This window comes from Macrotis lagotis, chromosome 2 (assembly GCF_037893015.1).
Source record: "Macrotis lagotis isolate mMagLag1 chromosome 2, bilby.v1.9.chrom.fasta, whole genome shotgun sequence".
NCBI lineage: Eukaryota > Metazoa > Chordata > Mammalia > Peramelemorphia > Peramelidae > Macrotis > Macrotis lagotis.
The window spans coordinates 234531879-234544311 of record NC_133659.1 but is presented as its reverse complement, the minus strand read 5'-3'; the positions used below and the strand labels follow the sequence as shown (position 1 = coordinate 234544311).

General features: G+C 38.6%; 1 protein-coding gene across 1 annotated transcript; it reads right to left on the bottom strand.

The window, feature by feature from the left end:
* Positions 1–688: 688 nt before the first annotated feature.
* Positions 689–11453, bottom strand: LOC141514383 (zinc finger and SCAN domain-containing protein 16-like). The gene is made up of 5 exons (XM_074225183.1): positions 11269–11453; positions 10747–10896; positions 8047–8544; positions 7207–7351; positions 689–1545 (listed from the first exon to the last, which is right to left on the bottom strand). The coding sequence occupies exons 3-5, from the start codon at positions 8461–8463 to the stop codon at positions 764–766; spliced, it is 1344 nt and encodes a 447-aa protein (XP_074081284.1). The 5' UTR covers positions 8464–8544; positions 10747–10896; positions 11269–11453; the 3' UTR covers positions 689–763.
* Between the last annotated feature and the right edge of the window lie 980 nt (positions 11454–12433).

Here is a 12433-nt window from a genome sequence, read left to right as displayed (position 1 = left end):
TAATGAGACTCTTAGGAGTCAGTTTAATGTTAATGGTGTTTGATCTGTAGCATATACATGCTCTATCCTTAAATACTTCCAAACTGTCATAGAAAACCCTCACTCTTACTCTCATAACCATGTTACTTTCTTTTGAAAAATTTGATTCCTCTGTTCAGAATAAGGTATAAGTACATAATAGAATAGTTATATGAGGAGGCTATTTGGTCTTTAGAATAAAAATGCATTTATAAATAAGAGAGATATTATATATGGGTGTAAATGCTATACAGATTTACACACTCAGATCACTATTACTGACAAATGTGCTGGTTCAAAAATGGAACTCTGATAACAGAGGCCCTATCAATTTTATTATTTACATAATGGAATGCATATTTTGAAGTAGAATGTGATCCTATGTGAATGATCAAAAACAAGATTTCAATAAAAGGCTAGGACTGTACTTACTGTAAACATGTTGTATCCTCTAGAATGTAAGCACTTTGAAAGCAGGGAGTCTTGCTTTCGTATTTATATTGAAATCACCATAAAGTAGATGCTTAATGTTTGCTGATCAACTTGAAAACCATTACTAAAATTGCTAGGCAAGATTTCAGTGGTATTTTTTAAAAATATTTTTTATTTGTTACACTAATGGAGTTTCAGGGAATCTAAGAGTGATAAAATTCTAAACTACAGAGATTAAATTAAGGAATTTTTCTCCAGTGTTTTTTTGTATTGGTAATAAAGACCTGAGTTCTGAATAAAGGTTTTACTACAATCATGATGTTGAAAGGATTTTTTCTCCACTGTGGCTCCTCTGATGTTTAATAAGGTTTGTGCTCTGACTGAAGGCTTTCCCACATTCTTCACATTCATAAGGTTTCTCTCCAGTATGTATTCTCTGGTGTAGAACAAGGGCAGATTTCTGTCTGAAGGCTTTCCCACACTTATCACATTCATAAGGTTTCTCTCCTGTGTGTATTCTTTGATGTAAAATACGGTTTGAGCTTCGACTGAAACTTTTACTACACTGATTACATGGATAGGGTTTCTCCCCAGTATGGATTCTCTGATGCTGAATAAGGCTTGAACTTTGACTAAAGGATTTCCCACATTCGACACATTCATAAGGCTTCTCCCCAGTGTGGATTCTCCGATGTAGAATAAGGTGTGAGCTATAATTGAAGGCTTTCCCACACTCTTCACATTCATAGGGTTTCTCTCCAGTATGAATTCTCTGATGGTTAAGAAGATGTGAGCTCTGACTGAAGGCTTTCTCACATGCATCACATCCATAGGGTTTTTCTATAGAGTAGGTGCTTTGATTCCTAATAAAGCCTGAGGTCCAAGTGAAATTTTCCCCCCATTCATTATCTTTATGTTGTCTCTGGCCCAGCAGATTTTCCTTCTTTTTTTTAAATCTACTTTTAAGATGTTTATCACACTCTGAAACTTGTGAAATATTCCTATTAAGATTTTCAGAGACATTCTCTTGTAGTTCTTTTTCTGCAGAAATTTCCTGCTTTGGAGTTAAGTGTTCCCCAGGCTGATTATCACCACCTAAAATAAATCAAGGAAATGGCATAGATTCTTAGGAAGACAGAGATTAAAACAAATCATAAAAAATACTAAAAATATATATATTAATCAAAACAAAATAATAATACAGGAAGGTGATAAAGGAACAAAGAAAAGCTAAAAGTATGAATTGTTTAGCACTTGGAAAGAGCAAACCAAGGGGTTGAAATGATAATGGTGTTTAAATTTATTAAGAATTTTTATGAAGGAGATGATAATCAGTCATTCTTAATATCCCTTGAGGTAAAATATGAAAATAGAAAAAAAGGTTTAGATGAAAGCAAATTTTAATTAGTCATAGGAAAGGATATTTTTTCAAACATATGGACATTAAAATAGAATGAGGTTGTGTTGTTTGACCTTTTGATCTCCAAGAAGAGAGTAAACATCTGTTATAGATAGTTTAAGTAAGTGACTGAATTGTGATATAAAGATTTCTATTTAAAGGTCTTTTTTTAAGTCAATTAATTGTAAATAGACTTTCTGAAAAAAGGCAAGGGAATGAAACATTTGAAAATGAAGGTGAAAAATACAAAACTATCAATACAATTTTGTAAAAGAACTAGTAAAAGTAAAAAGAATTGTAAAAATAAGTTTACTTAATTTTATCATTGTATAAAGAGCATAACATTCTCATTTTAAAAAATAGGTCTAAGGGGACAGCTAGGTGGCACAGTGGATAGTGCACCGGCCCTAGAGTCAGGAGTACCTGAGTTCAAATCCGACCTTAGACACTTAATAATTGCCTAGCTGTGTGGCCTTGGGCAAGCCACTTAACCCCATTTGCCTTGCAAAAACCTTAAAAAAAATAGGTCAGAGGACTAAATCATGTCTCTTGGGATCATTTGAGTTCTATGATCCTGTAGTGATAAAGAAAAAGAGAGTACACAAAGCAATAGGTGGAAGCAAACAAGGCATTTATAATTAAAGTGGGAGGCAAAGGAGGCCTGGGAATGAGGAGAAAACTAATTAAACCTAAATTAAATTAAAACTTCTGAAAAATTCAGAAAGGGAATTCTGAGTAGCAGGATTAGAGAGGGTAGTAGGCAATCATCCAAAGAAAAGGAATAAGATATAAAGAGTTATCATTAATGGCTTGGGATTGAAAAATTATAATTTGTCAAAACTGTATTAGAGGTCCACAAACACAAAAAATGTAAGAATCCCTGACTTAAGGAGACATAATAAACATGCAAATTCCAATTATTTTTCTTCCTTTAAAACACATACCTATATACAAACTACAGAGGGAAAACTGCTTATAAAGGGGTCAATCAGTAAGGTTATGTTCTCTTCTCTCAACCATATTTAGAATAAGCTAAAGGGTAATATATAGAATCTAAAAAGATTCTGGTTGATGGGGGAAAAACAGGTGAAAAATGAAAGTTTACAAGCGTGTATGCAATTAAAAAAATAATCTTTTTTGAACTATGGAAATGAAATGAAATTCATTAAAATTTAATGGTGATGGGAAACATTTTAGTTCACTCAATAAGCACTTCTAAAGCACCAGAGCATTGTGTTAAATGCCTAGTTCTTTTTATCTACTCTCTACTTTGGGCTGAGGAAGGTAAAATGTGCCAGTAGTCAAGTCAACAAGCATTCATTAAGAATCTACTATGGGTTGGGGATACAAGGAAGGACAAAAACAGTTCTTGTCTTCAAGGAGTTCATCCATGGGAGTGGGGGGGGGTGAGAAAATCAAATAGTATTTTATATTTGATTCCATTCTATAATTGATTCTATTCTGTAACTACTAAGCTACGTTTTTATGTTTCTGAGTTAAATTCATGAATTAACAAGTTCAGCTTTCATCTCTGAGCTAAGTTGTCCCATAATTTACCTTAATTCAAAGAAATAATAATATACACATCTTACTGCCCATGCACAATTAAGGGAGACTTGTTATCTCATTAATAATTGCATATCCTTGTATAATTAAGAGAAATCTATTATCTCACTAACAAGCCCTGAAAGTTGCAGATGGGCACCAGGAAATATGTTATCTCTCTAATGCTGGCTGTCCTTAAGAAAAGTCTGGTCTGTAATTGCTAGCCATGCAGTGAATACTACCATAGCAACAAAACAGAAGAAGGGATAATTGTTAGTCTTGCATTCTGAACTTCCAATCATAATGTTTTCCATCATCTATGACATTTCGAAATTCATAACTAATCATAATGTTCTTCATCTGTGATGCTTCCTATTCTTTGTTCTCTTATACTCCCCCAAACTATGTAAAGGTTAGTGACCCCTACCTTATGGTCTTAAGGCTTACTGAGGAACTGAAAGAACCATTTTATTGATAAGTACTAACCTTACCAATAAATTGAATATGCTCAAAACTTTACTCCTCACTTTACCTTAATTTCAATCACAACAGTGGAGACAACATGTAAATAACTATAAACAATCAAATAAAAAAGATAACCATGGAGAAATTGGGAGATAATCTTAGAGGGCAGGAACTAGCATTAAGGTTTTTTGTGAAAGGTGGGACTATAGCTGAGACCTAACGAAAGCTAAGAAATTACAGACAATAACAGAGAGGATTTCAAGCATGGTGGGCAGCCAGTGAAAATATCAGCTAACTGAAAATGTAGAACTGTAGGTAGAACACCAGAAGTTCGGTGCCATTGAGGAAGTTTACACACTGGCTAAAAGTAAACCTAGGATTGTAGAGTAGGTCAATAAATTCTATTCTAAAATTCCATCCTACTCTGGTAGGTAAACCCTCAAGCAGCATGGGGGGAGGGTGCTCTAGTTAGTGAAGGGGCAGAAGATCTTGGAGGGAGATTATACAGAGCATATGGTGTAGGATGAGGCCTCAAGTCAGTCAATTATGCTAATAAAAATGCTAAAATTAGCAAAAAATGCTAATAAAGTACTTCCTTTGCCAGCACTGTATTAAGAGCTGGAGATGCAAAGAAGGGCAAAAACAATTCCTGCTCTTGTATAAAAATACAATTTATAGGATAAATTGGGAATAATCTTAGATGGAGAACATTAAGATTAAGGAAGACTGGGGCGGCTAGGTGGCATAGTGGATAAAACACCGGCCTTGGAGTCAGGAGTACCTGGGTTCAAATCCGACCTCAGACACTTAATAATTACCTAGCTGTGTGGCCTTGGGCAAGCCACTTAACCCCATTTGCCTTGCAAAAAAAAAAAAAAACCCTAAAAAAAAAAAAAGATTAAGGAAGACTAAGAGAGGCTTCTTGCAGACAATGGAACTAAGACATGTAGGCAAATATTTAGATGGGAAAGAGTTCCCAGTTTTAAGCTGGATCAGGTAGTCTGTTCTTTTCTATCAGCTTTAGGGTCCTGAAATCCTTAAAATTTCAATACTTTTATGGATAAATTACCTCATTAATATCTGCATTGTTATTACTTGATACTTCTGTATACTGCTCTGTCCATTTGTAAATAAAACAAAAACACATTCTTAAGGTCTTAAAAATATGGCAGCAGAAATAATAAAGGAAAGTGAACAGATGCTATTCAAGCACCAAGAAATAGTAAAGAAGAATGGAAGATGAAAAAGTCATTTAGATTTAATTTCTCCATCCAGAACATATGGGGTGTGCAAGGAGAATTTGATACCTGTGGTATGAAGATTTGTCAAGATTTTTTCAGGGCTGCTCATCTATCTTTGGTGTCTGCCTGGACCTGAACTCTCACCTAGAGCTCCAAGAAGCTATAGCATGCATAGTAGCCATACCCTCATAAATCATCTCAGCAGATGTGCTAAATCAGGTTGAGGGTAACCGGAGAACTGACTATCAGAGAATGAGAACATGTGAAGACTTCCCCCAGCAGAATGAGTAGATGAGAACTATTTGTTTTAGTGGCCATGAAGGCAGCTGAAACAGGCACTTAGTGCATTTAGAGCTTGGTCAAACATCAAAGACACCAAGGTCATCCACTGCTCCTGAGACATCACCAGTCATCTTGGCTTTTGTCTTGTCACTGGACTTCTTTGACCCTGGAAGAGAGAGTGAGGCTACCTCACTTAAATTCAATTTACTTATGAGTCAAGATATCACCCATGATGTCACTGATCCTCTTTGAAAAAATGAAGGCCGAACAACAAAATTCTCTACCCTAAAGCCCTTTCTCATTAGGAAAATGTCTGAAAGGTCAAGAATATTACCAAAGGTAAATTAAGACTGAAATGTATATCAGTGGTTTAGTTAAGATTATTGTTGTTCCTATCCCTAGAAAGGGATAAGGTGTGACCTACCTAAGGGAAGTGCCCTCTTTCCCTATTTTGAAGGGATTACAATATTGATCACTAGGAGAAGGTCCCTTCTAATTATTCATGAGAATACCAGAGAAGTATGATTGAAGAAGGGTTTAGATAGTTTAAGTGGAAGTTAAGTGATTATTCTTTTAATGTGGTATAATGGTAATTCAAAACAACATTTTATCATGATGTAACCTTTCTCTTATTCAAGATTCCTATAAATGTTACTTTAAATTGTCTTGGGTTAGAGATTCTGAAGGCAAGAAAGGATGTGGATGGTTTAGACAACTCTCTCAGAAATAGAAATGCTCGGATTTAGATTAATGCTAATTTAATAAAAACTATTTCTGCATACCTGTGTCTAAAATGCATGGTACAGTATTAATATTTTATCTTCAACAAATTTAAGTTCCTTAGTATCTAAAACAATAGGTGTTTAATAATTGTATAAATGAATTGGAAAAGGATCTTGTGCATTTCTGGGGGGGGGTGTTCATTTATATAAAACCAGCAAAAATCTAAGAAGAAAGAAAGATGCAAGCACAGGTTATATACAGTGCTGAAAGGTATCGATGATATTTTGTTATTCTACATCTACTTGATGTATGGTGATTAGTTCATGGCGATTTGCCCAATAAATGTTTGCCAAATCAAGGAAGAAACTAAACTCAAAGGCAAATCCAAAGGACATCTAAAGCAGAAGAGAGACCAGTCAAAGGAGTGCATTGAGAGATTAATTTTATGAAACTTGCTAAATTTATATGGCTTTATCAGAATGAAGTGTGAAGGATCAAGAGAACAATGATACCATAATAACAACACTGTGGAAAAAGAACAACTTTGAAAGATTTAGGAACCCTGATCAAAACAATGACCAAGCAAGAATCCAAGTACTGACAATGAAGAATTACCCATCTCCTGAACTAGAGATGATGAACTATATAGACAGAATGAGACATACAGTTTTCAAAGTGGCTAATAAAGAATTTTGTTTTGCTTGACTAGGCATATTTGTTACGATTTTTTTAATGAAGGAAGAAGGGGGGAAAGAAATAGATTTCTGTTAATTGAAAAATATTTAATTTTAAAAAGAAAGATAATTTTAGCATCTAAATCTCAGACTCAAAAGTGAAGGAAACCGTGAAGAAGAAGTTGTAGTGCAAGAACTAATATTGTGGCAATATGTGAGAATAGAAAATGGCAGAATTTCATAACAATTTGAATGCTGAGAAAGGAATAAGGAATCATAAAATTGAAACTTTCTGTTGAGAGAGCATGGTATATAGTGCTATCTCCTATAATGAAAAGTCAGGGGACATTTCTGAAGAAAAATATTAGAGATAATATTTATGGTTCTCTACTATCATCCTCCTTCCTGATAAAATCCTGCTTCTCACCTCTTTCTAGTTTGAAGTGGGATTCTGGTGACTCACACTTGAGCTGGGTCTCCAAAGCCTGGAGCTGGACACTAGAAGACTTCTGTGATGTTCCAAGAAGTGCTGATTCCTCCATAATCTCTTTTTGGTAGGTAGAAGCTTTAACCTAAAGAGAATCAGATACAAGTTGGTAAACATCATACAATTTTTAAAATCTCTTTTTATTAATCATTATTATTTGGGGGTTTAGAATTGCCCCTTTTGTTTAGGAAATTACTTGCTATCTCATGGGATATTAATCTGAAGATTCATGAACATTTCTGAGATAAGAAGCCAAAAGGAAGGAAAAAGAAATTTATTACACCTGTAATTTTAGTCAAAAGTTTCTCAAAGTAATTTAACTAGTTTCATTTGTGTAAGGATCCCAACAAGCTCTAACCCTGTGATTATCTTTTGGCATGTAAATCTCTCTTCTTAATTAGTCTACTGTAAATTCTTTTAACTGTAGCTTTGTTATATAAATTTTCAAGTCAAACTTTAATATATATAGCTTGCTTTTGATTACCTAAAGACACCAAAACTATTGTCTTCTTAACTTTTATGGCCTTAAAAGAATGTATGACCAAAAATTATTCTTGTCTCACTGATGTAAATGAAAACAAAATAGGCCTTGTTAGAATTCTAGTCAGGGTTATTTTTCTGAGCTCTAGACCTATGGCTTGAGCATAATAAAAAACTCAGTTTTAACCCCCTGGACCTCCAAATGGCGAGTATCATTTCTGTTTTATGCCCCTCATTTTTCTTACAAAGACAAAACCCAAGTCTGTCACAACAGTTTACCCATTCCCTTTGCTTTCCTACCTGTTGATCTGGCTCATCAAGCTCTTGCTCTAAATCCTCCAACATAGTCACTGCCTGTTCCCCAGTCTTTGGATGATGCTCCTGCAACCAGGCTTGTAGTTCTTCAGGTAGGATGGTTAGGAACTGCTCTAGCACCAGTAGTTCCAGGATTTGCATCTTTGTATGAATATCTGGTCTCAACCACTTCTGACAAAGATCTCTGAGTTGGTTCAGAGCTTCACGTGGTCCAGGAGTCTCCTCATAGCAGAAATTCCGAAAATGTTGGCGAAAAATCTCCCCACCGAAGGGTGTGTTCCATAAGTCTGGTTCCTTTTCCCAGGCACAAACTTCTCCTAGCTCCATTTTCAGAGGCTTCTCTTGTTCCTGTGGAGATCCAGAAGTCAGGGAAATAGTCTCCCTGGTTTCTGCTGACATCATCCAGATTCAGGGAATACCACTTACTCCAGATACAATCTATGATGCAGGAATCAACTCCAGCTCTTGACTCTCTTTCAGGCACTTAAAAGAGAAGAAATTATTGTTGCTATATAACTTATCTTCCCACCCCAAGCGTTCACATGGACTATTCATGCCCAACCTGTGGTAGAGCATTCCAAGTTTGTATTGGTCTGATCAGCCACAGTTAGACACACTGTAATGTCTCAAACATAATGATGTCATTTTGGTCTTCTATAATGAAGGACAAGAACCAACCAACCAACCAATCTTCCAATCTTTCTGGAACTGACTTTAATTCTCACCTTATTTGTTTGCAATAACAGCATTCCCCACCTCTCTAAGGATTTCTGTGTGATACAATCTTATCTTTCCTAAAGTCAATTAAAATTTTATTTGATAAACTTTTGAGATAACAATTCAGTGATCCTTAGGTCTAGATCAGACTTTAAAAGACACTCTAATCCCCTAATTTTATAAATAAGGAGATTGTGTCACAAAGCCATGAAGAAAACTTCATAAGTATCAAAATACACATATATACATAAAACAATGGAGCTGGGGGAAGATGGGGAGGGGGAGTTAGGAAATATTCTAGAAGTTCAAAGGAAAGGGAAAAAGGGAAAGCTTACCAGAGCAATTCTCTGAACCCAACATTTGACCAGTATGGAAAATAGTATTGTATACTCAATGGTAACAAAGAGTCAGGCTATACAAATAGGAACAGGAGCATTGTGAAATTACTGTTAGAGAAATGACAAAAACTAGTCAATGGTTACAAAGTTCAGTCAGTCATCACTGACTTTAAAGTACTTAAATACAAAAATAATGAACTCCAGGCATGGTGGAAAGAATACTGAACTTGATCCAGATTCTATATTTAACTTGCCTAGTGACCATGGACAAGTTATTTCTCCTCTGTTCTTCAGATGATGAAAGTCTCCTTCAGGTCTAACATTCTATGGTTTTATAATGTTAACTTAAAAAAGCATACCTATTAGATAACTGCAAAATGGAAAAGTGGTATTTAATCCCAACAAAAAGTACAAATTAGAGAAAGTAAATAATGTTTAAGCCATTTAAAAAAAACAATAAAGGCCAGGACTAATTAATCAATCAGTTTGTGCTGATCTCCATTTGACCCTTAACTCTGTGCATTTGCCAAAGGCTCCATTTTCTTTTATTTCCTCTTTGGTAATCTCATCCACTCTTAAGAGTGGATGCAAGTGACTTGAACATCTATGTATCCAATCTGTGGTCTCCCCACAACTTCATGGCTTATTGAATATTCCAAACTGAATGCCCCAGAAACATGTCAAAATACATGACTAAAATGGAATTCATCATTTTCTTCTCCCATTCCTTACCTCCCCTCTTTCAAACTTCCCTGATTCTGGAAAGGCACTGCCATTCTTACAGTATGGTCCATAACCTCCATAGTATCTTTGAGTTCTTCATCCTCATTGCACATTCTTACTACTTCTACATCCACAGCACCACTTACATTCAACTCCTTCTCAATCCCAGAGCTACTCAACTCAGGCCCTTGTTACATCTAGACTATTGCAAAAGTCTTCTAGTTGGTCTTCCTGGCTCAAATCTCCCTGTTCCAGTTCATTCTACACATTGCTGCCAATGATTTTCCTTAAACTCAGATCTGACCATGTGACTAATCTCATTCAGTAAACTCCAATAGCTTCCTAACTTCCTCTGGATTAAACTCTTGTTTCATTTTCAAAGCCCTTTACAACCCAACTCCAAGCTATCTTTTCAAGCTACAGTAGTTATCCCTCTCCCAAACTTACAATTCAGTCAAATTGGCCTCATCCCTAATACAGAACATTCCTTTCAGCTTCTGGGGTCCCAAATCCAAAATGCTCTCTTCTCACTTCGGTTTCACAGAATTCCCCTCTTCCTTGAAGATGCAGTGAAAGCATCACATGAAGTCTTTCTTGATTTCATACTGCTGCTAGTGCCTTCACTCCCAAACATGTGCACAAAACTTCTTTATTTTTATTTTTCTTATATTCTGCATATACTCATACTTTTCTCCCCTAGAAGTTAAGTTCTTTTGGAACGAAAATTCTTTGTGTTTGTATGCCCCAAATCTAGCAAAGTGCCTAACACAAAGTAGGTGTATTGAAAAACATTTGTTGACTGAGTGATTCATTTACACAGAAAGTCATGGCCAAGTGAAGACTGCAGAAACAATCTAGAGTAATTGTACTTGGGGGTAAACAAAATGCTTTCTGTCATCTTTGTTACCTGATGCCTTTCAATCCCCTGGTAAAAGTCCTTATGTCTGACGTACCCCTGGTAAAGTGTGAGGTTCCAGCAGACATACTGGGAAGGCAGTACTTGGAGTTGGAAGGGAGCTTGAAAATCATTTAGTCCAAGGGTTCTTACACTGGAGTCCTAGAATAGATTTCAGGGGGTTTATAAACTTAGAGAAGAAAAAAAAGTTACATCTTTATTTCCACTAACTTGGGACCAAAATTTAGCATTTCTTCCAATTATGAACAAAGTAACAAGATCCAGAATTATTAAGCTTTACAGACTGCCAAAGGGGTCCATGACATAAACAGGTTGGGCGCCCCAAATCGAGTCATTTCGGAGAGAAGGCTCGGAGCCCCAAGAATCGCAGTCTCCTCCCCACCGCTAAATGGGGTCAGAATTGGGGTTCAGGCCCGGGGTCTCTGCGCACGCCTGGGGCCGGCAGGGCCAGGGGGTGCAGAAGGCTTTGGGGGCTTCGCTCCTCCCTGCCCGGCCTCGGGGGCAGTTTCTCACCGTGGCGAGGGTCAGGAAGGAGGGGGCACCGGGAAGGCGGAGGCGAGTGGCGAGGGGGCCCGGGGGAGGAGGCGTCCGGGAGCGCCGGGAGGCAGGGCCTGGCAGCGGGCCGGCCCCCGCACCGCCGCGGCAACCACGCTGCACCGCGCGGCCCGAGCGCACGCACCGCGAGCCCTGGTGGGGGCGGGGGGGCGGCTAGCCGCGCGGGGGCGGGGGCGGGGCGGCTCACAAAGGCCGGAAGTGTCTGGGAAAGTTTCGGGCGGCCTGGCCCCCACGTGAGCCCAGGGCCGACGGCCCCCCCCACTTCCGGGCCGCGGGGGGCGGGGCGGGCAGACCGGAAGTCTGGTGGAGGCGGTGCCCCGGCCGCTGCTCATCCCCCACCCCCTTGTGGTGCCCTCGGCTGCGCCTGCGGGGCGGTGCCCCAGGGCGGGGTCTGGCGGGACTCACCCGGGCACTCGGCGCCCCGTTCTGGGCGGGCCGCAGCCTACACACGCCCCCATGACCATCCCTGTGCTCAAGGACTTTACATTCCCTCCAGATGTGTGTGTACATACATGTGGAACAGACATGCATGCAGGCTGTGCCAGGAGAAGCTAGGAGGCGCAGGCCGGCGAGCACAAACCAAGAATTAGAGGAATGATGTTTGTCCTGCCTTCTCGAAGACCACCGCAACCTCAGGGAGGTGATGCCATGAAAGCACAGGGCCTGGATTTGAGTGAGGGGCTGTTGGGCTAAGTCACCAGCCTCACTTCCCCCTCCAGAACCACCTGGGTCCCATGGCTAGATATGACTCAGGACGAGGAGATGGCCCCGGATGCAAGGCAATACGGGGGCAGGTCAAGTAACTTGCCCAAGGTCACACAGCTGGTATTAGAGGCCGGATTTGCACTCCCAGCCCCCAGATTCCAAGGTCAGTGCTCCATCCTCAGCAACATCTAAGAATTAGACAATCCTGTTTGTTGTCAAACTCTGGACCTATTCTCTCAGTCTCTCAATTCTCTCGATAAGGATGCTAACATAAAATGATTGCCTTGTTTCTCAAGGATGGATAGCTATCTGATATGAGACATGGAAAGGCTCATTCCGCATCTATAAAGGGCGACAATTATTTCTTCCTTTGTGTATCCCCCGCAATAGTTCTGGTGTGGGTCTGGACATGAATTTC